This window comes from Solea senegalensis, linkage group LG11, assembly GCF_019176455.1.
Source record: "Solea senegalensis isolate Sse05_10M linkage group LG11, IFAPA_SoseM_1, whole genome shotgun sequence".
Classification (NCBI taxonomy): Eukaryota; Metazoa; Chordata; class Actinopteri; order Pleuronectiformes; family Soleidae; genus Solea; species Solea senegalensis.
The window spans coordinates 21,963,775-21,991,689 of NC_058031.1; the positions used below are offsets into that span (position 1 = coordinate 21,963,775).

Below are 27,915 nucleotides of genomic sequence, written 5' to 3' on the forward strand. Positions count from 1 at the left end.
AGAGTTCCTTTAAAAAAAGTCTTTATTTGTTCCTAGATGCCACCTTCCTTATTAATATTTGTTTCCACTTTAAATTAGTCTGTCTTTTAAAGCTACTTCAACCTGAAATATACATATCAAATAATATTTTTGAAATTTGAAACTTTTGAAGGCCATTGTTTACACGACTCTTTTATCGGCAAAAAAAACTACAATCATTCCCATAAAATACATTTGAAGGAGAATTTGATAATTATTTGGCCCTGGGATGGGTCAGTGATTAGCAGGAACACTGATTTTGATATTTTTCCCCTGCAAATATTATTTACATTTGATATGTATATTTCAGGGTTGAGTAGCTTTAAAAGATTAACTCGTTTAAAGTGGAAAAATGTTTTTACAACCGTTTCAGGAACAAAATAGTAAGTTTTGTGTGTAGCTTAGCCATTTTAGGCTAATTTAAGAAACTGAGATGACAGTTCCAACGTTAAAAATAAATATCCTCTGGAAAAGTTGAGCTTTATTCATTTAACACAGCTGAAATGGCTTAACAATTAAAAACAGAATGGCAGGACATGTCCCTAGGAACTCTTAAGGGTTAATTTAAACAGGGTAATCTGATTCTTCAGCTTTTAGAATGGGATTTTTTTTCTTCCGACTTATTTGCTGACAAAACAAAACATTTGAGAACATCATTTTTGATGATTCATTGAGAAAATAATCGTTTGTTGTCAATTTTAAACAACTTTAACACTGTGTCGGTCCAATGACACACAGAGGCCACACATTTTTATTACATTCTTATTTATTCTGCAAATACAGTCTGTAAAAATTATACATCAAGCCTAAGTTATGGAACTCTGCTAAAGGTTTCACAGTTCTTTTACAGTCAAATTTATTCCGTAAGAAAGTTCCACGATGACAAACGTACGTACTTTAGTACACGTCGGTGACGTTAAAGAAGAAGAAGAAGCAGCAGCAGTCGATGCTACAACACAAACAAAGTCCTCATCTACCGCGTCCTCCTGCCTTTCTATCGTTTTGTTTGTCAGAAATTAAAAAAAAGTAAGGGATCAGCGTCGGGTGAACAGCTTAAGGCCGTTGGAAAAACACCCCGCGGCTCTTTGTCGAGGGTCGACACGATGGATAACCGGCTTCTAAACCTGAACACCGACATGTCTGCTGATGACTAAGTCTTTGATTTTGTTTGTTCTTCTTCCCCATGTGGTTGTGTTTTTGCTTTTGTCTGAATCCAGCAGGTGACGTGACGCTGCAGTCCCGCCTCCTCCTCCTCTGCCTCCTCCCCCCTCCTCCGCCTCCTCCTCCACTGCACTCTCAAGGTAAAATGGTGGACGTGAGAGAGGACACTGGTGATGAGGGGGGTTGGTGGTTTTAACGGTCATCTCACGTAGAGGTCACCGCTTCCTCTGAGGGTGTGACTGAATGAATGAATGAATGAATGAATGAATGAATGAAGGAAGGATGTCCGTGTTTTCTATCCAGTGATCCAACAACAGCGTGTGCCGTCATTTTCCTCAACACAAAAAGTCCAGTCACCTGCCCGTGAGCGCCATCTTCAGACTAAAATTGTCTTCAGTCACCTGTGAAAAAATGGAAAAAAACAAAACAGAAAAACAATGAGAAATGTCCATTTTTTCCCCCAAAACACTGGGTCACAACCTCCGTATGGGTCGCAGGAATCTTTTTGGGGTCCCCAAACAAAATTGGCAGAAATTGATTTATGATTTACTGACAATGACTTTTCATTAATCAATACTTGTTGAGTTTTGATCCACATTTCCCACCGTTTTACGGCCAAAATAAGTAAATGGATTAATCGTCATTTCCACCTGCGACGCGTCGCAAAGAAACGCGACTCTGTGGGCGCGTTAGCGGCGCTTTAAAGCAGAGAGAGAATAATAATAGAATACTGTGTAAGTATTAAGTTAAAACAGTAATGTAGTTGTGTTTAACAGCGTCGCCCCCTGCCTGATGATAGAGGGAATAACGTCTGTGTGTGACATCAGTATGTATAATATACTGTATATACAGTATGTATAAACTAAATACATGGAAACAGGTCACGGAAAAACTAAACCTTATAAGATAGTCACTTAAATTATAAAGGGCGCCTCTTAAATGAAATGGGGCTCGCTAAGGTTACATTAGCATATTTGGTTTACCAGCTAGTCAACAGTAATAGACTTTAAACAGTTGCTAGTTCAACCTTAGACCATTGTTTACCTCATAATATCATCAAAACTTACTTGACTCTATTTAGTACCATTGAAAATAAATAACTTTAATAAGTTTAGGTTTGTAGACATCATCTGTGAGGACATGTGACACTGCATGTAGGGGGCGTGGCCTCAACAGCCCTGCAGTAAGTAGTGTGCTCTGTGCCTGTGGTTGAGGAATAGCATCGATATTGAACTACATTTGCATCAAATGTGATTGGTTTAGCCAATATCGTGCTACGCTATCGTACTTAAAGTCTTGGTGACTACCTTCAGTGGGGTCCAAGGTCTTGTCGGCGTTGACTTCCTCCGGCGCGACACCGCCACACACCGACTGCTCCATCTTCTCCTCACTTCCTCCTCCCGGCTGGGACTCCAGAGGGGAGGAGCCTGTCGGTTGCGGCGGGGCGGCCATGCCTGGTACCACAGGTTCCAGTTCTGCGACGTAAGCGGTGACGCGGTTTCTTGGCTCCGTCTGGAGTAAAGTGGCCTTGGTGGTGAACCAGTGTTTGACCAGGTCTGCGGTTAAGCCGCTCTGCTGAACCAGATCCTGCAGCTGGGAAGAAAACAAACGACGAATCTTTTACATTTCTGTTTATCAATTATTACGAGATTACACTTCTACACAAAGAGATTCACATAACATCACATTTTCAGGATAAGTTTAGCTTAAATAAATGGATTTTTTTCCAGATATACAAACAAACTCATCTTGAAAATGATGACAGAAGAACAGTAGAACAGACCCTCAAATCAGCAGCTTAATGCACTGAATCAAAGAGAATTTAATGGATTCATGAGATTCTGACAGATTTACACCTCAAATTATTATGAGGATTATTATAATGTTAGCAAGAGGGCAAAACATTTAAAATACCTCAAAGAAATCGGCAGTCCACTTCTATAAAACGTCAAATTTGATGATAATGTTAATATTGACTGCGTTAGATTATACAGATGAATTGGAAATAATCTCTAATCTGGTTTAATGTCTTCACTTCACCTGACGTGTGAGGAAGTGAAATTAACAAAACACATGTTTTTTTACAAGATAAATCTCGTTAAAATAGAGGACAACTAAATAGTTTATATTCATATTCTAATTTGATTTTTCTTAACTTTTTCCATGACTGGATATTTAGGCACAAAAAAAACACTTTATTTTAGGGTTAGAATGGGGCTTAGTTTAAAGGTTAAAGGTTAAGCATTCAATTGTAATGATTAAGGTCAGAGTAAGGGAGTAGAGGATGCATTATGTCCTTACTAAGGAAGCTGTGCACATATGTGTGTGCACACTTGTATTTATTCATTTTTAAGTGCACTTTTAAGTTTTAGGGTTAGAATTCAGGTTAAGGGTTAGACCCTAAACTGCCATGGTTAAGGTTCGGGGTTAGGGACTGGATTACGTCTCTGTGTCCTTGTCCAAGTGACAGGTGGAAGTGTAAAAAGTGAGGTGGGGCGACTGTAACCTAAATAAAAGAGGAATAAGGAAACAGAGTGATGTGTTTCCATATAATGGTGATGGCGACACATTCATGTGGAGGTGGTCTCTGATGTGTCCCGAGGACAGACTGTGTTCATGCTCAGGAATGTGGACTCAGGACTCTGGGTCAGGCTTGCATTTTGACTGAGAACGGTACCTTTACTTTGGTAGGCGGGGCGTGGGCTGTGCCCATTGGCTGGTGCTGTTGTCCTCAGACATCCAGCAGCTCGTTCAACATTTGTATTGAAAATTAACTACAAGCGCGAGTGACGTACCGCCCTGTACCAAACTGAACCGCTCCACGCGACGGAAACACGGTTATAGTGAACCGATCCGTCATCTAGACACAGAACGAGTGAACTACTCTTACAAAAGCGCGTCGATGTCGCGGTCAGTACCTGCGTCTCGTCCAGCATGCCGTGGTTTTCCAGGTGAGTCTGCAGGATCTGCGTTTTCTCCCTCAGCAGGTCGTCCTCCAGAGCCGTCTTCTGATACTCCTCCAGCCACTTCAGTTGACCATTCTTCTGCACGTAGCGACAGTCTCCAAACCAGCGCACCACTTCAGGTCTGGTCAGTCCCGACGCTGAGATGAGGTCGTCGTACTGGGCCGCAGTGGGCCACTGGGTGCGAGCGTAGACTTGCTTGAGCATGTGAAGCTGCTCTGCCGTCTTCTTACCTCGGCCAGTCGAGGGTTTGGGGGAGGGCGATAGTTTGGGAGCAGACGTGGAGGACAGGGAAGGTTTGTGTGCTAAGATGGAGGATGATTTGGGGTTAGATGAGGGGGCGGGGCCTGGGGAGGATGCAGGTGGTGAAACTGAGGTGTCCAACCCCTCTGCGTCCGCTTTGCCACTGGCCTCTGTCACCTTCAGCATCTTCAGATTGATTTTGATAGGGTTCACTTTCAGTTCTCCAGAGCCGTCGTCTCTCTGTTTCTCATCGTCGTCCTCCCCCTCCTCCCCTACTCTCGTACGATCTGCCTCCTCTTCCTTCTTCTTCTCTGCCGCCGCTCTCTTCCTCCTCTCTGAGAACCAGCCGTGGATTTCCCTTCTGGTCATCTTGGTCTCGGTTCGCAGTCTGTCCACTTCTTCCTCGGCTGGATCAGGGTCCTGGGCGAAACTGGATTCTAGTGCTTTCACCTAAACAGGACACAGGTGTGGACAAGGTCAGTACCTGAAGAAAACTTAAAAAATGCTTTTTCCAGTCTCAGAGTGAGTTACTTTCTGTCACTTTTAAACTAAATATCTTTGGGTTTTAATTTCCGTGATTCAGGTGTGCTATGGTTAGCGGCTAATGACGCCTCAAACCACTAACTTCCTGCAGAAATGAAGGTGGTTGCAGAGATAAGCTCGCTTCTTCCTAACCATTTTTTCCCCAGTGTTTATATTTTCATCCTCAGCCGAGTGAAGTCACACTAATTTATCCGATTTATTCAGGTGTTGTTTTTCTCCCGACTACAAAATCACAAATCAATGAATCCATTATTAATCAATTACTGTAATAACTGCCACATTCCAACTCTTTGGAGAAATCAAGTATTGTTTTTATTAAAACAAGTATGGTGACAATAGGTCCTGGTTTCTTTGCTGCTCTACCGCAGTGAACTGAATGTTCTTGTACAAAACAAAACACAACATTTCATTTTGGGTTTCATTTTGAGGTTCGGGAAGCAAACTGTCCTCATTCACAACATCCATGAACCTTCTGTGGTCTTACTCCTTATTCCTCCTGCTCCATCTTCAACACCCTTTGTCCAATAGAATCACTCTCCCTCCACTGCACGTGACCAAACCATCTCAACTGAACCAACTCAACTCTTAGAATATGCTCATTTCTAGCCCTGTCCATCCTGGTCACTCCCAACAAAAACCTCAGCATCTTCAGCTCTGCCACCTCCAGCTCTGCCTCTTTTTCTTTTGTGCCACTGTCTCCAAACCATACATTATAGCAGGTGTCGCTCCCGGCTTGTAGAGCATCCCTTTGACTTTTGCTGCCACCCATCCGCCCCGACACTCGTCTCCACCCACTCCACCGTACCCTGCGTTCTCTTCTTCACCACTCTTGACCCCGGGATTTAAACTCATCCACTTTCTCCCTCTCTCTAGTCTCTCTTCCATGTGTCCCCTACTCTCACTGGACTTCAAAATCATCTGCAAAAAACATGGTCCCACAGAGACCCCTGCCTGACCTCGTCTGTCAACCTGTCCATCAAGGGGCCCATAGCTGATCCCTGATGTATCCCAAAGTCACTCCAAGTGCACACCTCACCACTGTCTCACTGTCCTCATACATGTCCTGCACCACCCTCACATACTTTTCTGCCACTCCCCACTTCCTCATTCCATTCTCTTGGCACCCAAAGCGTATATTGATTGATTTATCACAGAAGTAAGTTGGATAATAATTCATGTGTCCTGTCTCTCCGTCTCTCCTGTGCTCACCACTGTTGGATGCAACATTACACCAATAATTCTTATTTGTGTGCCGTTTGCAGTCGTCCTCGCGTTACTGGTGTTTACTAATGTTGCAACATTGCAACCTGTGTTAACCCTAACCCACAAGTTTTATTGAGAAACAGCGAGAAGCTGATAGGCGTAGTCAGCATTGTGTGATGCTGGTTTGAATGTAAACAGACTTCTGTTCATTTTTAAACGTTACGCACTACAACTTCAATATACACAGGATGGGAGTCATTTCTGTTGGCGCAGACCAAATTACAGACTGTATAGTTGTCAAAGTATTGCCTTAGTAGTGTAAAAATACTTTTGATTAATTGTGAAACTGCAGTGGGTGAGAGGACATCAGCTGTGGGGGTGGTCTTCAATGCCTCCTGTTGGGATTTAGATGCATTTGGGTGCATTACTTAAAAGGTGAATATTTGTAAACCGATCATTCAGAACTAGGGGTGCAACAAAGAATCAATGCATCATCAACTATTTGGATAATCGTTTGAGAGTTTGTTGTTAATAATTAAACACATTTTCAGATTTTTTTGCTCCATATAATAAAGAAATCATTCAAATAAATTCATTTTGGTTTAAGGACAAAACAAACCCATTTGAGATCATTATTTCCAACATTTTCTGGAGCATGGAACGTGGAAGAATAGAATATGCCGTTACACTGGAATCTGATGTGATCCTACCAGTGCGACTTGTCCAACTCAAAAAGTCTTAACTCTTAAAACACTCATGTTCATCAACGTTCAACACCTGATGGATTATGAAACTAATCATTAGAGGGGCCACTCACACATTTTATCAACCTGCCTGGTTTGTGCCACTCGAGGTTCTCACCTGATGGGGTTCCCTCTCCTTGTAGCGGATCGCCGTGAAATCAGGAGAAGGTGGTCTGTGGTGTCTACGCGATGGTGTGGTGGGTGAAGTGGGAGTCTGCGTTGCAGTTGGACTGTGAGCTGCAGAGCTGTGCTGCGGTGTTTTAGCACCAGAGTTGCTGTTGCCGCTGCCGCTTTCTGACAAGTCACCAGGGTTGGTACTGCCAGCCGTGCCACTCCCTGGTGTACTTGTTCCACTCCCTGTTCCCACAGTAGTGCCAGATCTATTGTTCTGTGCACCTGTGCTTGTGCGCGGGCCTTTGTGGTTGCGGAAGTGGTAGCGCCGATCGCTGAACCACTTGCGGACTTCTCGCACGGCGAGCCCAGTCAGTGCAGTGAGGCGCTCCACCTCCTCCTGGCCGGGAAACTGAGTGACCTGGAAACTGTCCTTCAGAGCATTGAGCTGCTCTTGAGACTTCTTGCTCTTGAAAAAGCTGGGGTCGAGGAATGCGTTCACGGGTGTCCGCGAGCCAAACGCGCTGCTGATGGGAGCTGAAGGGGACGGGGAGGAAGATTTGGAGCCAGGGGAAGGAACATCCTCCATTTGGAAGGACAGAGGGTCCGTACCGGTGGGGTCAGCATCATCTGTGCTTGTGCTAGTTGTGTTGTTTTTGTTGCCTTTTTTGCCGTCTGTGGTGCTTTTCCCGTCCGTGGTTAGACTCTGCACAACGCTGACATCGCTGTTCTTATCATTTACATGGCCGCTAGCATTACTTCTACTCTTGCTACTGCAGTCTGCATTAGCTACGCTGTGTTTACCGTTGACACCGCTCACCTTACTGTGAGCGCTGCCTCCAAGACTGAGGTTGATGACACTGGCTTGACTGCTACTAACAATGCTGTTCAAAACCCCTCCCCCACTCCGACCACCGCCCTTGCTGCTGCTAATAACCGTGCTCCCGCTGCTGCTGCTGCCCACCGTCCCCACAAACATGCTGAGGCCTTTGTCTGCCACCAGGGCTGCGGCAGGCCGCGCCTGCATCATGGGACGAGCTGCGGCCTGGGGTTTAGGTGTGACGGCCAGAGCTACAGGAGCACTGTTGACCTGGATACCGTTGGCCATCACAGGCTGCGTGACGATTACCCCGCCCTGGCTGACGAGAGACCCTTGCAGGATGTGAGGGATCCCGGCGGCACCCAGTGACGCGGGCAGGACTGTGATGGTGTGCTGACTGTGTTGGCTCTGGGTCTGGTGCTGCATGCTGGATGGTGCCGTCTGGATGATGGTGTTGAACATCTTTCTCCTGGCCTCCTCGATCTCCTCAGGAGACCAGCTGATGCCCTGTTTAAGTCTCTGGGCTGTGAACCAGATCTTTATCTGCTCTTCCGGGAACCTTGTGACCACGGTTAGGTAGCACAGCTCAGCCTTGGTGGGGTACGGGAACTTATTGAAGGAGGTCTTCAGGAAGGAGGAGGAGTCCATGGAGGCACTGTATGTAGGGATGCTGCTTAACGGAATCATCACCTTGAAGGAGAGAGGAGATGATTATGATTTTATTAACTGCTTAATTCAATATAGGGAAATATAAGATATGTAAAAAAAACAACAATTACTTTGGGAAGGTTTTCAGAGGAGGAAGGAGAGGCAGAGGAGGTTGTGATTGGGCTTCTGTTCTGAACCACTGAAACCACCTGTGGCAAACAGATGATTTTAAGTTATCTTAATAAAAATAATGTAAATAATAACTTAACTGGGTGTAAAAAAGAAACAGAAAGTCCACACACCTGTGAGATCGGGGTTTTGAGCACAGGTAACGCTCCAGAGCCGTTAACTATCTGAATTGCCGAGGGTAGTGTGACCTTGGTGGTTCCATTTTGAACTATTGTGGGAACGTGGGCGACCTTCACTGCAGCAGTCTCTTTTCTCTCCACATCTCTGGACGAAGCGACAGAGTGAGGGTCTGGTGAGGAATCGCTGCAGACCGAGTGAGACACCACAATCCGCTTGGGCTCCGACTTGCCCTTCAGCATCCTCATAATGGGGGTTTTGCTTATTGTAATCTCGGCATCCTTGCCCGAATTTGCCTCAATGATCAGATTCTGCTCCACCACGACCCCTTTGTCCTTCTTCCTCAGTTGTAACGTGGTGTTCCACGTGCTGGGATGAACTCTGGCATTGTGCAGGGCCAGACCCTCAAACTTGGGTGCCGAAATCCCGCAGCTCAAACATAAGAAACTGGGGTCTGCGCGGAAGTCTGGGTGCCCACTGTAGACGTGATCCAGGAACAAATTAAGATCATGGGTTTCAAAGTTACAAGGCTTACAGGTGTAGGTGCCAGCACCTTCCTTGTCAATGTTCACCGCCTCTGGTTTAGAGGACTCCCCGGGGTCTATGTGGACGTGTTTCTCCACTGCAGAAATCTTGGTCTGATGGAGAAGAACCGAGTCCTGTTCAACCTCCTCTAAAGGACGTATAACCTTGCTCGGTATCATACAGGGAACAGTAGATTTCCTTTTGCTAGCCATGGTGAGACCGCAGGGTGAGAAGCCTTGGACAAATGAGAGTGGGCGGGGTGCGAGCGAGAATGCAAGCCGACTATAGACCAGACGCGGGGGAAGGAGGACCGCAGTACTTGTTGTCCATAGGTCCACTTGAAGTTCTCACTGCTCTTTTGATTACAAAACCTGGAAATGAGAGAGAGGAGAACACGTGTCAGTTCATTGTTTTCTGTCAAGATTACAATACGATACACACACCTGAAATGACCAATGATGTTTAGTCAAGTACGGAAAGAGATGCAAAAGCAGGCGCGAGGAGGGGAAATAAGATATCTCACACTGCTTTACTCTCAGCTCGACAAAACGTATGCACAGCTGGATGTTTTCAAGTAAAATATCAACAGTTAATAATATTTGCTGTTCACAGATTCAGACGACGCTTAAAATCCTGGAGCTGTAAATATTTAATTAAAAGGGGGGGAAAAAATGTAAGTATTCCCCACACTCTTGCGGCTGTGTCTTTTATGGGGGGCATTAAAACAAGCTCAGTCTGCTTCCTTACTAAAGACATTTTAGGAGAGCTCCTGTCCTTCCTCCGCTTTCCCCTCCCCCACGCAACTCCGTCTCACTTCCCCTCCTTCAGACACACCCCCACAGAGAGCACATTCTGCATTTCTTTTAATTGTAGCTTCACTGGACACCTTTTTCAAACAAACATTTCAGAAACACACACACACTTGGATGAATGTGTTACTTTTGATGCTTGACAACTGTGTGCAAGTGGGTGGTTCCACAGATGTTCCATGGGAAGAGGCCATTCCTCGCTAAACAACGGCACACAGCGCACAACACCAACCTGCCCCACAAATATGCATCGTAACGTTTTCACGTCACCTCGAGATCCTGCATCTCAAAAGTGGAAAAGTTTCCTGTGGAGTAACTTTTGCCCTCCTTCCTCCAACCATTGAAAAGGGTAGTGATGTAGGATCAGAGGAGAGCTCTAGGGCAATTTACTCCACCAATCACTTTGCACAGACATGACACCTCTCGCACAGAGCAGCAGCAGCAGCTCACAAAAGAAGTTTGAAAGGATTGTGAGAGATCAACATCTAAAATATAATATACTTAAAAAAAAAAGTACCACCTTACGCAAAAACATTTTACAAGCAAATCCAAACCAAATGAAGCTTTTTTTGGGTCAACGGCTCAACTCTAAAATAGTCTTTCCCTTCCCGCAGACAAACATAACCACTCCATGCAAACATTGAACTGGTCTGAGACTACTTTCAGACTGAGCTTAACCTCTCTTTGCACACTATAAACATCTCAGGTGAGCAGGAGATGCCAAGTCAGTGTCATCATGCGATAAAGTGTCGGATAAAGCGTAGGTTGTTTAATCCATGTAGCCACCGCCCGCGCAGCCATGCTTTGACACAGAAAGTCACAGCTTAAGGCCCAGTGAACCCTCCCAGGACTGAGGTGTGACCAACGTGCACACAGTTCATGTTTCAGTTCCAGTTAAAGGGATAGTTCAGGTTTATTGAAGTGTAATTGTATGATGTGATAGGATGTGGCTTCCCATGTGCCGTGTATAAATATACGGCCAGCAAAAGGTCTGTTCATGAGAAGAAGAAACTGTTTTAGATGTGTCTGCAGGCAGAGAGAGAAGGAGGGGAGAAAAAAAACATGGGTTGATATGTTAATATTGTGGTGGTGGTGGTTGTGGCTACAAAAAAAACCCGACATATGTGCTGATAAGTGTGAAAATACTGTGAAACTGCAGCGGGCCAGAGAACGTCTCTCAGATCAACTCAAAAAACCACGTTCCTGAGCATGCGCGAACACAATCCATCCATCTTCTCGTTAGAGACCACCTCCTCCGCTGACCCCCTTTGACCTTTGGCAGTTTCACGGTGTTTGCAACACTTCTTACAAGCTCAACATGTTCATTTATTTGTAGCCAACATCACGATATTCAAATGGATCAACACATGATTTATTTTCTAATGGTCAAATCTTCGGTGTGTTTCATGCGACAGCACTGTGTGGAAAGATACCACTTCCAAGATGGGAAACGCAGCTCCACCCTGATCATATACAGTATTTCTGATTGTCCTCCAAGTACCACCAGAGGAAGTATGTGTGCCTAAGTTAACATGCACCTGTCTACCTGTGATCAGATTTCACAGGTCAGATGGTAAGAGAACATCTGAGCTCACTTATAAAACAGATTTTAGCCAGCTAACAAAAGGCTCACAGAACAACATGTATGTCTGCTTGGGTTTATGCCATCTTGAGAATATGTTGATGGCTTTATCTCATCGTTACACAGACTTTTCCCCACCAGAAAACGTTTCTGTAGACCCCTCACTTCCTGCAACATGGTCTACTTGGAAAAGCAGTGATTTTGTGTGACGTAATTTACTCGAGTAACACAAACTTTCCAAAGCAGGCAGCAGTAGACCCCGCAGCACCTGTATAGCCACTAAAGCTAAAAATGTGGATTTGTTTTTCTCTGTGGACTTTGTTGTGGGAGAGTGAGCAGTTTACAAAAGTCAACAGTAAATGAATCATCACTCTACAGTTCTGAACCAACACCACAAATAACCAAAATAAACCCCTCTCTTTGGAGGTTAAAGGGTTAAAGGCCAAATACTGAGGAGGGGAACGTGATGCCCCTTTTTCCCCTGTGTACCACCCCCCCCCCCAGAGTGAGTAACTGCCCTTGGCTGGGGCTGTTGTGCACACTCCTCCTACTCTTGCCCCATTCAATTCTGCATCAGGGGGGCACTGCTCTGCCAAGGCCAGCAGGCAGGCAGGCAGACTGGTCACATGACCATCACAAAAGCTCATGGGTGGGCAGCCCCAGTCATCCATCACGTGGTCCTGGGTGGGCAAGCGAGACGAGGGGAGAGGGAAAGAGGCTGGTGGGGGATGGGCAGTCGGTTCGGGGTGAGGAGGCGAGGGCAGGAGGGGCGGGCGGCTGTTGTGGAGGAACCACTGAGGTGTTTCGGTGAGGAATTTTCCTCCCCGATACCCTCCGCCAACCAGCCGGCACCACACCATCCCACCCCACCCTGCCAACCCCCACTCCCAAACGCCCCCTTCTTGCTCCAAACTACAATCACACAGTCCTTCCCTCCTTTCCTCCCTCCCTCCCTCCCTATTTGCTGTGCTGCAAAGCCTGGAATGTTCCAACCCGAGCTCTTCAGCCACTGGACATAACCAGCAGGTTCAGGGCTCTAATGCAAAAATATCTGCCTCAAGAAATAAACACAAGTGCAGAGAAATTCCATCATTCATGCACATGCTCACAACTGTCAAGACTACTATGCAAGTCTGTGCCACATGCTGGTGATGACCTGTGGTCGATCAAACCACATTAAAAAAGGGAGGCAGCTGCACCCACAGGTCTCATTCAGGTGAGGGCTGAGAAACAATGTGCAACGCAGCAACCGAGCTGTTCCTGCTGGTGGTGCGAGGAAAAGGGCAGCGTCGCTTCTCACCGACGCTTGGTGCTGTTGACTCAGACCTTACGAGTGTGTTGACCAATAACTGTAATTTGAATGCAGCAGTGACCATGTGGTGACGGTGGGCTCGGGGCTGTTATTTGTGTTAGCATTTGCATGTGTCGGTTTCCTGTCAGATTGAGAGATGAGAGAGAGGGAGGTAGGGTGGGGTGTGGACGGGGGGTGCGTGTGTGTTTGTGTGTATGTGGTGTGTGGGGGTGGCTGCCTGCATGCCTGTGTGTAAGACTTGTTTACTGAGGTGGGCTGCCATTTTGTCCTGTGTGTGTGTGTGTGTAGAGTCAAAAATTTCCTAGTGACACACAAACCGCTAACACAATGTTTTTATCCTCCCGGGTCATAACCTGTGTTATCCATGCCTGCTCAGTGGCTCTGCACACTCTGTACGTTTCCATGAGGGGAGCTCTACACTTCACCATCTCACTGTCCCAGTATTTTAACACTAGCGAAGAATCGATTTATCGAATGAAGTGTATCCTTTAGTTGGTGCCATGTGAAGCCCAATTTCGTGTATTTTGACCATTCATCAACTTCAAAATCCCAATGGACAAAGCTTAAATTCTGTCTCGTCGCCATGTTTTTCTTGCTGTTGTCCTCCGCTTCTGTGAATTGGCTTCTTCTATTATTTCCAGGTCAAATACTAGGGGTGGGAGCAGTAGAACATTCATAGAGTGCCGAGGCCAGTAGACATGCAACGGTAAATCGACTCCCAGCCACATTATCTGGGTGTGTTAATCCCACTTTGAGAAAGGAGTCAGATAGGATAACATTTTTACATGTATTGTATTACATTGTATAAAGTTTTAAGTCTGTTTTTAGTCCTGGCCGATGTAATAATTTGATTTTTCTAAACGTAAAAAAGGTATCAAGTGTGACCGCCTTTCATCCATGAGCCTGATTCTTGTCATGGTCTGAGCCACTTCCTGAGCACAGGCCAATAATAGCCTTCTAGTCACACACACACACTAAATCCTACTCCTCAGTCACATCATATAGCATTCTGCAGCTGTGAGCAAACTCAATCATCCCGATCTATGTGTTCTCTTTACTATAGGTGTACAAAATATGAGGTCCTTTCCTTGTTAGATAAATGACTTGTTTCTACTCAAGTCTGTTTTTTTTTTCCCCTCCCTATTTTTCCCCCTCTATCCTCCCCCCCTTCACCCTCTGCTTCTCCCTCCAACTGTTCCTTCTTTCCTCCCTCTCCGAGCAAGTTTGGCCCAGGGAGACAGGTCGGCAGCGCCACTGGTGTGTTACTGTCCCCATGGCAACCACCTCCCACCCCCTTCCTCCCTCCTTCCCTCTCTCCCACCAGATCGTTTCTCTACAGCACATGTGTGGGTAACCATGCACACACAGCTACACATACACCTTCACGCACAAACCCCTATTGCCATCCAGTCACCATGGGTCCAAAGGAGCCCGTTTGTTCCACACACCCCAGTGAGTGTTATTTGGAAAGTCTCTACCCTGCTCCTGTTTCAGTGCCTCACTCACAGTGTTGATGTCTCTCAGTTAGGTGTGGTCACCGTCGTCAAGGCATGCCATTGGTCAGGGCTGATGCCGTCTCTTCCTAGTAACCAAGTCCCTGTCGAGACATCTCCTTGGGCCACTGCTGCCACTGCCCCAACTCCACGACTGTGGCTGCAGTGTTTAGCCTGTAGTGGCCTGAAGCATGTATGAGAGGTCTGTGTATTCACTGGGAGGCATCGCTAGGCGTGGACAGATACAGTAAACAGGCCCTGAAACCCTCGCAGATGTCATCTCTACCACTTCTGCCCCGGTGTGTTCAAGATAACTATTGAGTCTGCACCAGGACAAACCCTCCTTCGCCATCTATGAGTGAAATTCAAACCACACACTTTGCACTTTCTTGCCCGTTATCTCAAAACAATCACACACACACCTTGCCACTTATTTAATTTATTCCCTTCGTGACCTCAGGCATCGCTCGTCTGTGAACCTCATCCTGTCAATCAACACGATTTTGCTCGCTCTGAACATGGTGACATGGTTTTAGGTCTCGGAAATTCCTTCAAACTGCACTTCCTGTATTTTGCACAGAACTGGAAACATTCAGGAACACCTCAGTGACAATGTTCCTAACAGTGCGACACCCATGTGCTCCCACAGTCCCATATCTGCAGTGCTCTCAGGTCAGGGAGTGGATCACAGCGTGGGTTTGCAAACGGCTGCACTGCCGTGGCCACTGCCAGTGCATGTGTTAAAACTGGGTTGGCTGAGAGGGGAGGGAGAGAGAGAGAGAGAGAGAAATGGCGGAACACCACGCTTTGTGCTGTCCAACCTAAAATGGCTGACATCACAAGCTGTTAAGCAGCCAAGCAGAGCAAGAGGCTGCTGCTGCTGCTGCTGCTGCTGCTGCTGACCCAAACCTGCTCGCTCTGGACGACATGCGAGAAGATCGCAATGCTTACATCCCCGGCGGAGCGACGGGTCAAAAAGACACAAAAATCATTAATGAACGACTGACAACATAGAAGATCAATCACTTTAACCAGTAAGTCATCTGATCATTGATCATGATGCGTCACGGGAAAATAGGCTTAATGTGACAAACAGTCAAACCTACGTTCATGTTAAATGAAAGAAAGTACATATGGATCCTTTAATTCAATGCTAAAACTGAAGGAAGGACTGGGAGAGGAAGAGAAAGGGGGGATGGGAGGTGTTGGGGGGGTGAGTATGAGAGAGAGAGTGAGACTATTGAATGAAATGGGCAGTCGGTGAATTCAATATCTCACTACAGTCACACAACACACTCCAATGATATCAATTTAAGATGACCTTAAACACAGAGTTACTCTGTAAAAGGTGAGGAGTGCAAATAAATAAATAACTGGATTCAGGTGCATGCCTGATACTCACTCACTCACTCACTCACTCACTCACTCAGTCGTCAGACAAATTAGCAGTCTGGAATAGTTTTGCTCTAATCCCTTAATTCACACATATCACCTACAACTGCCTGCAAACTCAGGATTACCAGTTTAATAACATGGTGTAAAAAAGGTGTACAAGCCTTGATTTTAAATGTTTTCTTATTTCACGTTGAAAAATAGTGTGGATAGTACTTGGGTATGAGTGACAATGACACCTGTCTGGACAGCAACGTCCTGTTTTTAATCAGATGTTTTAATCAGACACTGCCATGTACACAGCATTTTCTAATGACCGTATCCAAAATATGGTCATGCTCTTACTGTCTTAATCTGATTATACAAACCTCATGAAAATGAAATTTCAAAGTGGAATTTATAATAGAACCCGAAGTAAACATACCCTGAATAATGTTTACTGAATAACTTCATATTCAAGATAAGAAATAATCGGATTGAGACATGCAGACTATTCAAGTATTAGTCAGATAAAGGACATGGATGCATCTTAATCTGATTACATGCTATTTGGGGTTTCCCCAACAGTCATAATCCCACTAGTCCGAATAAGGCTAATAGCCAGACCATTGGTGCCATAATCCTACTCGGTTTTGCAACATATAAAGGGAACGCAACGTGAACAATATTAATCTGATTATCATGATCTGTTTTATTCAGAACAAGGCTAATAGCCAGATCAGATGGTGCCGTAATCCGACTATAGGTTCTGCTTCTGGCTCAGTCGGATTACCAGTATCCTTGTAATCGTGGTCGATGAGAACAGCGGTTTTGAAAAACGGATTAAAAAACAACAACTTAATTGCACTAACTTCGCATTAGGAAATAATGTAAAACTATTGTTAGTTTTTACTTTAATTCATCAACAACAACAACAACAACAACAACAAAAACAATGCTAACGCGAAACTCTCACGCATTTTGACGTTAAGACAAACAGCTAACATTATAACTCAACTACAGTGAATTAAGTTTATTCAAAAAAATGTTAACATTTGCAGTGACGGAACACCCACACAGTGGTGTGTGTGTGTGTGTGTTTGTGTGTGTGTGTCTACGTTAGCGCAGCGGCGTCACGGATTTTACAAAAACGATGCGTGTTCATCTTCCGCTCAACTCGGAATGAGAGCAACTTGAAGGCTTTGTCGATGTTAAACGTTTCAAACACTGACGCCGATTCAGAGCGCAGGAAGGAGACGAGCCCGTCATAGAACTACTCTCTCTCTCTCTCTCACTCACTCTCCCCCTCCCGCTGGCTGTCGCCATTTTAAGCAGGCGACATGCAGCAGCTGGCCAGGCTGAGGCGCAGCGCTGCCCGCAGAGGTGAGGAGGAGGAGAGGCTCCAACGACACCGCACTCAAGTTTGTGAAAGGTGAAGCACTCGTGTTCACGTGTAACGGTACAAAAAAACAAAAGCCACTCACCTCTCCGTGTAGGAGCTCAGCAAAAAGTTTACAGTAATAGCAGGAGCTCAGTGGAGCCAAGACCTGCCCGAGGTTCGGGCTTCACTGATGGGAACTTATAGGTGTGAGCCCCCCTCTGTCTCCCGCCGGGTTAGAACCGTGACACCGGTGCCAGACCAGTCCCAACACTGACCTCCCCCCTTGTTTTTAGCGCCTGTTTATTTTGTGTGGCTCTCAGAGCTCGGGCTTTTCAGGCAGTGGAGGGGAGGAAAATACGACGGACGTGCTGAGGGAAGAGGCGGGACACGTGACGCAGACGTCACTGACGGTGGAGTTGGCGTGAGAGGCTCGAGCTCAGCTCCGGCGATCAGAGAGCGCGCGCGAGTCACACATCCCCGGCACCCGGCTTTTAACCAAGACACGAGGAGGACACCGGGCCAAGTTTACCGTGAGGGACATAACGTGTTAAGAGTCCCGGTTAAAGGTGCTGATCGAGCGACGCACACCTGTCCCCCCCGCCTGGGCAACATTTCTTAAAGAGACAGTGCAGACATGTCAAAAGAGCTACTGCATTAAAGTCAAACAATTCAAACAAAAGTACAGTTTATATAAACATTAGATCCACATTCAGTATCATAACTGCACAGCTCTGTTTTCAGTCAACAGTGGCGTTTCAAGAAACTCTAGGGGCCCTAGGTGAAGTTATTTTTTGTATGCGTGCTCTGGACAGGGTTGTCTTGGACACAAGCAAGGGGGGCTTCAAGGAAAAACGTTTGGGAACCACTGGTCTAGTGTTTCATGCATGTCTATCCATCCATCCATCCATCCATCTTCTACCACTTTATCCTCCACATGAGGGTCGCGGTGGGTGCTGTGCCAAGATCAGCTGACATACTGTAGGGCGGTAGGCGGGGTACTGCCTCACACCTATGGTCAATTCACCTAATCCCCATATTGCGGGGAGAACATGCAAACTCCATGCAGAAAGGCCCGCCTCTCAAACCACGGTTCGTGTGCTAACCACTACACCGAGTGGTTCTACATGCATGTCTACTCAATCTTAAATATTCCATTTTAGTGACATACGTTTTGTATGTCCTTGTATGTTTTGTCGAGTTCTGAGTTGAATTTGCATGTGTGTCACTTTCAACTGCCGCTAAAATATATCCTTAACTTCTGGTCAGTTGTCGTTTAGGGGTATTCAAATATTCAGTGCAGTTGTTTTAGTAGTTAGCCCTGATGGATTCAAAAATGTGTTAAAATGTAAACGTCGCCTCGGCTATAATTTGATGTTAAACACTCTTGGTAACGTCTGCAGACATCGACTGTGGGACATCTCTGCATTGTTGCCTCACAGCTTACCCGAAATAGTTGGGCTGGCTTATTGTTTCTGCATATAGTCAGTTGTTTATGTGTGTGTACCAGTGGAATTCCTCATATAATCTCAAGCAGCTCGTCTAATTGTTGAAGCCTAAGGCCCAATTAATACTTTCCGCGAGTCCGCTGTGGTCTGTGTGACATCGGACTGGGTGGACTTTACACGCGCCATGTAGCACCATTACCTATTGGAATGGAATGTGAGCTTGAGTACGCGCAGGGTGGAAGGCCAGAGTGATGTGGACCCTAATTTTAGTATGAACGTAACCACAGCCATGTATGTGCAAGCACTAATGCTCGGTGACTGCGTGCGCGTACTGTATGTTAGGTGCAGAGTACTCTCTGAGAGCGCTTCATGAGTATCCAAAACAAATTGTCTTGTCATGTCAAGTCAAAATCTAACACAACCAAGTGCTATACATAATTGCGTTAAGAAAACAGTGGAGCTCAACCTGAATGGAAGGCCAAAGAGCAAAATTTGGGGGGCTGCCACCTCAAAGGCTCCGGTCTTCAGTCTGTCCTTATGGTGCTGTTCCATTATACTACTTGTTTTTTTGCTTTTCCAAGCGAGTTCAGCCAATACTAAATACTATGTGACGTCAACAGGCTGCCGGCCACTGATTGGTCAGAGGGTGTCTGAGAATCTAACCACACAATGCCGTGCGTAGATCATTTAAGAAGAAACAAACAATTCCATTTTGAAAACAATCGTGTGATATCATCATGTTTACACATAGTAATAAAAATAAATTCTTTCGGGTTATTGAAGCGTGGTTGTATACAGGATCTGACACTTCATCAGCGCTGACGTCACCGTTTCCGCCTCCAGTACTCTCTGTGAACCAACCAAGCCCTCGCTGAAAACATGGCTGCCATCGGGGACAGAAAGCTGATTTTAGCCACAAGGCTCAACCCATTAAATCTAAGCCTCATTATGTCAAATAATATCTTACGTATACATTTGGCCACATTTTCTCATCATTAGACATCCATTTCCAAGTAAATAACGTGTTTGCACCTGGAAAAACAAGACTTCTCAGGGCACACGTTGATATTTTGCATCTCATCTTATCTTAAAGCAAGCAGATGCCATGTCTCACTGCAAACACAAAACTGATTTATCATTAAGCTGAGCACATTATGCATGCATGTAATCAGACTCCAATTAAGCCCAGTGACACATCCCCCCGCCCCCCCACATCTTCCCGAATACGTCAGAGGGTCAATTCTTTCAGAAAAAAAGGCTTTAAGGCAGGGGTGTCAAACTCATTTTTGTTCAGGGGCCACATACAGCACAATTTGATCTCAAGTGGGCCATACCAGTAAAAATAGTAAAATAATAGCATAATAACCTATGAACAACAAGAACTCCTTTGTTTTTTCTCCTTTGTTTTACATTTAATGAAGGATATTTTTACAAAACATGAAATTTCTTGAGAAATATAAGTGCAGTTTCAACAATATCATGCCTAAACTTGTTATTTACACATCACATCTGGATCTATAAAGGCACAAACATTTAGTCACTGGTATCTGGAAGTGAAAAATATTGTATTTGACATTACGTTTAGATTGTAATCTTAGTGTGAAATTTTAACAAATTCATCCTATGGGCCGGATTGGACCCTCTGGCGGGCCGGTTCTGGCCCCCGGGCCGTATGTTTGACACCCCTGCTTTAAGGTGTTTAGAGGCTTTATATGCTTTACATGTATTATGTAAATATGCGTATTTATAATATAAGTCAGTTAATGTTTTAGTATACACGTTTTTTGCAACATACTAGACTGATTTGATTGCAGATTTGATGTCGATTTTACTTTGATTTTATTTTGCATGCAATCTTATTTTCTTACCAATATATAATTATTCAAAAGTGTATTGCAGAAATTCATCACATATTTGTTTTTAGTGATGAATTTAGTCCTGCGGAGCCTCCATCACTCCATTATGCCAACTTATTTGATATATCCATTCAATATCCATTCATATCAAGAAAATAGGATTGAGTTGTTTAAATAAACGAGGCCCTCTGCTGGACAGTGCATGGAATGACAGAGGCTCCATAATGTCAAAAAACATGATGCTAATGAGTTTTTGCAGCTGTGATTAATTAACCTAACAAAACAGGGCTGCAACTAATAATAGATTATTATTTGATTGCTAAATTAATCAGCTACTATTTTGACAATCACTATATCAATTCCAGAGTTTTTTCAGCTTTTTAAATGTGAATATTTTCTTTAATAAATAATGAATTAAAACTGGATTTAATAGCTCGTTGAAGAAAATGTTGTTGAACTTTTCTTCTGATTTTTTTAATACTTTTTGGCATATTTAACTTTTCCTGCTATTTTTCTCTTTCTCGACGAGGTGGACGAGGTAGATGATGCACCCATCAAAAACAAAGGTAGACTCCTGGTTGGTTTAAAACGGATGAGCTGTGATTAGTTTAATGGGGCAGGAGTACTGCGCCGCTCACAGGAAGTGATTTGTTTTATGTCAAGACAGACGGAAATGCAACGGCAATGTTTCGCTCGTATCTGTAACTCGCTGAAAATATAACAATGCACCCACGAAAACCATTGTAAGTGAATTATACGGATAAAAAACCCCACTTTTTCAGCACGGAGCATGGGATAAGAGCTGCTGCTCTATAGGCAAAGGCAGAATAAAAATAACATCATCAAAACCCACCAGACGTTATGCACTGCAACTTTTATTATTGATTAAAATATAAAATAACAAGCTGCTACAATTATTAAAAGGGCTTAACGTAAGTTTCAAAAACAGTTCCACCCTGGGCTCTGGCCAAAATATCTTGGCTCGGCGTTGGTCGTAAGTTCCTGCTGCTCTTGATAAAAATGTCTATGCTTTTCTGTCGGAGTCCAGACTCCATTTTTCCTCCTCAACCTGCTCTTGGAACAATGGGTGGTAGTAGCAGCCTTTGGTGTTTACCCCGAGGCATTATGGGAGTGCACTGACAGAATGTCACATCTTTCAGACTTTCTTGGAATGATATCTGACCCGACTGCAGCACATCGGAGTCAGTCATCAGGCCATCGTAGTTAATCGAGATAATTGCAGAAGGTCATAAGTCATATGATGGGTTCATTCATTGGTATTAAAGCAAGCAGAACTATGCAGGTTTGTACCCTAACGTTCATCATGGCAGAGTAGGTGAAAAATAAGCAGAGAAAACTGTTGTCGGAGAAAGCGAAGAAGAGGGATCAACTGTCTGACTAAGTGAGGGGCCGTACGCGAGTAAACATTAGACTGGCTTATTTCGGATGGCGAGAAGAATGCAAAATGGATGCCATGGCTCCACGACTTGTGTTCACCCACTCCGCTGAATGGATGGAAGGATGTTTACATTGGTGTCGTAAAAATATGTAGTGCAAAACTGTAGAGGGCGCTCCGTAGAGAAAAAGGCAACTAGACTTGCAAAGTTCCACTTTAAGTATTATTAATACATGAAAATCTAACATACAGCCCCTTTAATAGACGATGGACAGAGAAGATACAGAAAGCTGTAGCTACAAGGTTGAAAATATAACAGTAAAATATAAAATATTTTCACAGCCGTATAAAGAAGAACTTTCAATAAAAAAGAATCTAACCAGATAAAAAAACAAAAAATAAATCAACATCAATGAATTATTCAATTTGTTTATCTGGTTAGATACAATTTTCTTTTGGATGGATGTACTTTATTGATCTCAAATCAGATTTATTTCTTTAATTATTTTTATTTGGATCAACAAAAGTTGATATTTTGAGACGGTTTCTTGCAATCTCACCACGTATTCATGTGCTAGCTGGTCCCCACCACTCGAGGTCGCTGTAGTATTTGTACCCTATGTTAATGACAGCAGCGCATAAACGTCGCAATCTCTCATTGGCTACCGCTGGCTGGGGTCAAACGGTATTGCGCATGCGCAGAGGACCTTATACGGTTGGCGACTGAAATCTGTCAGCTCAGCGGAGCGAACGTTCATCTAATACGCGCTAATATTCCACTCTGCTTTCTTCTTCTGCCCAGCGCGACAGACGTAACTCAAACTCGAGGTGTCCTCACATCCGAACTGGAACTTTTCATCGTGTGTAGCCGAAGGAAAACAACAAAGAATGACGAGCAGTTCAAAGCGGAAAGAAGAAAGTCATCTGCTGAATGGGGGAGTGAAACAGTCCACATGGAGCAAAGCCTTCAACAGTAACGCTGTTTGGGAAGAGAAGGTCAGACACTTGACCCATTTCCTTTTTAGTTTCGTCTCTTTTACTGTTGTATTTGCATTTTAAGTACACACAATTCACACTTTACTGTTTCTTAAGGCAGCTACGTGGAGCTAGCTGCCATGCTAAGGATTAATCTGTCAAAGCCAAAGAAAGAAAGAAACTAAACGTTTGTCAAAAAACAGACAAATTAACGACTTTAGTGTGATTTGTGACTCCGTGTGCGTTGATTTAAATGGATTATACGCGTGTAATGTTTGCTGTATGTCCCAATATGATCTCCTACAACAGGGTATATTTCTATTAACCATGCTAGGCCCAGGTTAAAAGTATTTAGTCAGGGTATTAGTTGACAGCTTAACCACAATACTATATTAATCTTTTGGACTTTAATAGTTGCCAATATAAAGCTACCATATGATTCAAAGTGTTTATATGAAATTGAGCTGCAACTAACGACCATTTTCATAATTTGCCAATTATTATCTTGGTTAATTGAGTATTTGGTCCATAAAATGTCAGAGAGCTATGAACTCGATGAGGATATCCAAACCTCAAAATGATTATGTTCTTAAACGTCTTGTTTTGTTTTAATGGTTTCTTTGTTGTATGGAGCAATGAAACCAGAAGAAGAAGCTGAACAATCAGAAACCTTGTTTTAGTTATTAAAAACAAATTTACTAATCGACTAATAACCATTAATCGTATGATCGTTGCAGCACTAATATGAAATTATATTTGTTTTATTTTTTACATTTCCAAGTTCCATTCATATTAAGGCTGAAAAATGTATTGTTCATGTGTATTTGAAGAAGTGATACAATTTACAAGGTTTCTTGAATGCATCTTAAAGCTGCTCCTCTCAGCTCAACACGCCAGGGTTGCGTTGCGCAAGCTACTCCTTTTAGCTCAACATGCAGCAAACCCTGCATTACTTTCACTATCTTTAATGTGCTGGAGAACACTGACAAATTATACCATCAAATATTTGAATAGCATTTTTGCTGGAAATGTTTCTCCCTATTAATAACTAAGGTAACAGATGTCATTTTATTTCATCTTCTACACGACTTGTGTTGGCAACAGCTTATATCTTAAAGTTTTCATCCCTTCGTCACAGAGTTAATGTTTTGATGCTCCATATAACAAAGAAATCATTAAAACTGAATGATTTTGGTTTGTGCAGAAAACAAGACATTTGAGAATGGGGATCAACGTTTTCTGAGCATTTTGGACCAAGCGATTACTTGATTATTTGAGAAATGATTTTCAGATTAATCGATTATGAAAATAAGTTGGTTAGTTGCAGCGCCAGTGGGATGTTTTTGTCCAATTATTCAGCCCCAATTTATAGGGACTCAAACAATCTAAAACATACTAAAACATAATTTTCATTTTCATTTAAATATTTAAAAAATGTCCAAACAACAATTCAGCTGTATAAATCAATGTTTTTACCTTTGCAACAGTACATCATTTCACTCACTGAATCACTATGTCTGGTCCACAATTAGTTTTATTGTCTAATAATCTTTATTATTTAACTGGATTTTCTGCACAATCAGTGAAGTGCCCAACATGTATGAAAAATCGGATTCCCAGAGCCCAAGGAGACCTCAGACGGTCTCCTGAGGTCTCCTTGGGAGTCACAATAGTGACTATTTTCTGTTGATTTGTTAATCACAAGTCAAAGTGACCTAGCCAGACTTATATATACTTGTTGTGTTCACGCCCATTGCATTGTTCTCTTGCAGTAACAAAAAAAGCATCCAATCATAGCTCAAATGAACCTGGATTAACACAAACTACAGCGGTCAGCGCGTAAAGTCAACGCTTTGGTGACAGATTCAAAACCTTAGATCATGCATTCCTCTAGCCTTGATGACATGCATCAGGGCTGGATGTGGATATGCTTTTTCATCCAATCAAATGCCAAACCTTTACTTATTACTCAATATGATGGAAAAGAAATCTAGAATGATAATGACCTGTTACTAGGTTAAAGCTCAAGGTTTTTCTGTGTTTCTTTTTACAGGATGAGTTTCTAGATGTGATTTACTGGCTCCGACAAATTATTGCAATAATCCTTGGTGTGATATGGGGCGTTGCACCGTTGAAAGGATTTCTGGGAATAGCCATGTAAGTTTTCCTGGACACTCTGAAACCATATGACTTTCACTGTGAGCCTCTCCTCTTCTCTGACACACCCACATGAAACACTGGAAATGTAACATATTTCTAACAGGTCATGTTTTTGCCCTCTTAGATTCTGCATCATCAACGCTGGCGTCCTTTATGTATACTTCAGCAGCTTTCAGCAGATTGACGAGGAAGAGTACGGTGGCACATGGGAACTCACCAAAGAAGGCTTCATGACGTCTTTTGCTCTGTTTCTGGTGGGGATTTTGATTTTTTTCAATGAAACTTGTAGCATTTTTCAGACCTAATATTGAGTGTACAATAGTGTTGTCCCGATACCAGAATTTTGCTTTCAATACTGGTACCAATTTGACTTTTGATACTTTTCAATACTTTTCAAAAAGAATGGCAAAATGCAAAAAGTCATTGTTGTTCTTTATTTTTACACAACATGGACCTACAGGCTACAAAATAGATGGTTTATTTACAAAATTTGAAATGACATGTAGAAATGACAATATACATTGTCAATATTTCAGCATCCAGTTATTAAAACTGCTTTGTTTGAGAATAAGAGAGTATCTTATTCATTAACTTTATTATTTTATTTAGCCATGGTCTTTAAACTCTTTAAACGGGTCTGGATGCTTGTCCTTCCTCTGCCAAGTTTTACGTATTGCCACCCTTGGCTAGACAAGTTTTGAGGCACCACATGCAGACGGATGATTCACTGTTTTTCAGGTTCCCCCCTTTGCATTTGCCTAGAAGCCTAAAATGTTCCAAATTGCCCGTTGGACGGCCTCTTTTTCTAGGAGTTCTCCGGTGTTGCTGCAGCTACCATTCTCTCTCTGTCTCCCTTCTCCACCTTGACATGTTGCCCTCTGCTAGCAGGTACATGAACTTTCCCTTTGTGTGATTAAATTATTAATGCCACATCTCTTTTTTTCTTTTTGTCTTTACCAGGTGGTGTGGATAATCTTTTACACAGCACTACATTTTGACTGAGAAGACTCCATTAGGACACTTAAAATACGAACATTTCTGTTAAAGCCAGTTGTCAAGACACAGGAACTCCATGAACTGAGGGGGGCGTCAACACTCCTCCATTACAGTATGACTTCTCAGTGTGCAAGTGTGTCACGGGAATCCTACATTGATAGCGAGATACTGCAAGACCAAGCGTGACGATCATGTTCAGATTCTCTACTTCGCATAATTTGAGTGTTCTTTCATCACCAGTACACTTCCTGTCTGTTATATTTTATTTCCTCATTACAGTCTCGGACAAATCAATCTCTGACAACAGTGAAATGCAGGAAGTGGTTCAGCTCAGATTTGTGGCAGGTCAGATGCTTTGTGAAAAGTGAACACAACAACTTGTATGTGCATTTTATTCCAATTTACTGCTCATGAACTGGTCATTTTAATTACAGGAACTGGGCAATAACAATAAGAGTCTTACAATCCAAAGTGTTATCCTTCATTTAGAGACAACGTGCATCATGTCTGCTGTGCTTAACCACCGGTAACGGATTCATTCTGAGGCTTCACACTTTTACTCCAACAATATGCTTATTTGCTTGTTGTTGTTGTTGTTGTTTTTTAACCTATTCAGACGTGGTGAAATGCCTTGTAAAGGCTTGTAAACCGAGTCCAGAGCAGGTACAGAAGTCCAGTTCTCTCTCAGACCACACTTTGGTTTTTTTAATAACACAACACAAATGCTGGTTGTTCAGATGCACATGACAGATGCTCGATATCCAATCCCAATGCCAGTATCTGCTAACCGTATTGCTGCACTGTAATGTCATTCAAGAGCTTTTAACATCTTTACATCCAAATCAATTCCTTGCGCGTGTGTGCATGACACATCAGGATGCAAACTCACAGACTTAAGCAAAAATCTGGTTTGTGCACTGCCGTGATTTACTTCAAAAAATCTCACATGTCATTGGTGAATGGAACTATTTAGGTGGCTAGAACTAATTTAAAATGTATTGTTTTCCTCACACGTAGCTTCAAGATCAAAGTCTAACCTGTTGTTTTTGGAATTATTTAAAAGTTGTCTGTAAATTCTTAATTAATGCCCTTTTTTGTCCAGTTCATCACAAATTGACTTAGATTTATTTGTACTCATGTTATATCTTGTTTGATGTAACATTTCTCAGTATTTTATAGTGAATAACTTAAAAAATAAGAGTTGTAATGATACTGACAGTTCTCTTAGATACACAGCTGGTGTTTGAAAGGATTGTATTTTCTGATCAAATCTTTTGGGAATCATTAAAACATTGATTTTGAAAGAGATGCTGTCTTACACGGTTTGTGGCTTTGCACTGAACTGTATACCAGTGTTGCTAAGGTACAGGTTTTATTACAACATTATTTTACTTTTCTATTAATCATGAGTAACCACTTAATTGTTGAGGCTATTGGTGCTTTTCCGCAATACACTACTACTTTTTTTGTAGTACCTACTCTGTCGTGGTTCCAAACAAGCTGAGCCAATAGAAAGTGACGTCAACAGACTTTAATAACCTTAATCCAGAGTTACAGATGTTATTGATTTTTTTTTTTTAAGTAAACTTTAGTCAACGTTTATTCAAGTATACAAAGTAAGATCAACATATATGAGACAGTAACACAACATACATGCACACATCTGTCTATCTATACATTTGCAAATAACAAATATACATATAAATAAATATGCAAAGGACGCAGATGTTGCCCACCTTTTTAATTGAAAAAGTAGGCACATACAACATAGAAACCAGAGGTAGCGTAGAACATAAAGCGCATACAAACAATAACAAAAGTGCAGGGCTATATTAAAATATTAAAATAACAGAAG

General features: G+C 43.2%; 2 protein-coding genes across 2 annotated transcripts; one reads left to right on the forward strand and one right to left on the reverse strand.

The window, feature by feature from the left end:
* Positions 1 to 766: 766 nt before the first annotated feature.
* zhx3b (zinc fingers and homeoboxes 3b) lies at positions 767 to 17,758 on the reverse strand. The gene is made up of 7 exons (XM_044038796.1): positions 17,336 to 17,758; positions 8,756 to 9,655; positions 8,585 to 8,662; positions 6,993 to 8,495; positions 4,098 to 4,835; positions 2,487 to 2,772; positions 767 to 1,580 (listed from the first exon to the last, which is right to left on the reverse strand). The coding sequence occupies exons 2-7, from the start codon at positions 9,494 to 9,496 to the stop codon at positions 1,573 to 1,575; spliced, it is 3,354 nt and encodes a 1,117-aa protein (XP_043894731.1). The 5' UTR covers positions 9,497 to 9,655; positions 17,336 to 17,758; the 3' UTR covers positions 767 to 1,572.
* rab5if (RAB5 interacting factor) lies at positions 17,177 to 27,368 on the forward strand. The gene is made up of 5 exons (XM_044038797.1): positions 17,177 to 17,283; positions 22,732 to 22,925; positions 24,958 to 25,061; positions 25,189 to 25,318; positions 26,025 to 27,368. The coding sequence occupies exons 2-5, from the start codon at positions 22,818 to 22,820 to the stop codon at positions 26,064 to 26,066; spliced, it is 384 nt and encodes a 127-aa protein (XP_043894732.1). The 5' UTR covers positions 17,177 to 17,283; positions 22,732 to 22,817; the 3' UTR covers positions 26,067 to 27,368.
* The last annotated feature ends 547 nt before the right edge of the window (positions 27,369 to 27,915 follow it).

Bases quoted from the DNA above. Each gene is read 5' to 3' on its own strand.
- rab5if (XM_044038797.1), top strand. From the start codon at position 22,818: ATGACGAGCAGTTCAAAGCGGAAAGAAGAAAGTCATCTGCTGAATGGG. The intron at 25,062-25,188 runs GTAAGTTTTCCT...TTGCCCTCTTAG, and splicing joins GGATTTCTGGGAATAGCCAT to ATTCTGCATCATCAACGCTG. The intron at 25,319-26,024 runs GTGGGGATTTTG...TGTCTTTACCAG, and splicing joins CGTCTTTTGCTCTGTTTCTG to GTGGTGTGGATAATCTTTTA.
- zhx3b (XM_044038796.1), bottom strand. From the start codon at position 9,496: ATGGCTAGCAAAAGGAAATCTACTGTTCCCTGTATGATACCGAGCAAG. The intron at 8,496-8,584 runs GTAATTGTTGTT...CTCTCCTTCAAG, and splicing joins CCTCTGAAAACCTTCCCAAA to GTGATGATTCCGTTAAGCAG. The intron at 4,836-6,992 runs GTGAGAACCTCG...TGTCCTGTTTAG, and splicing joins AGGAGAGGGAACCCCATCAG to GTGAAAGCACTAGAATCCAG.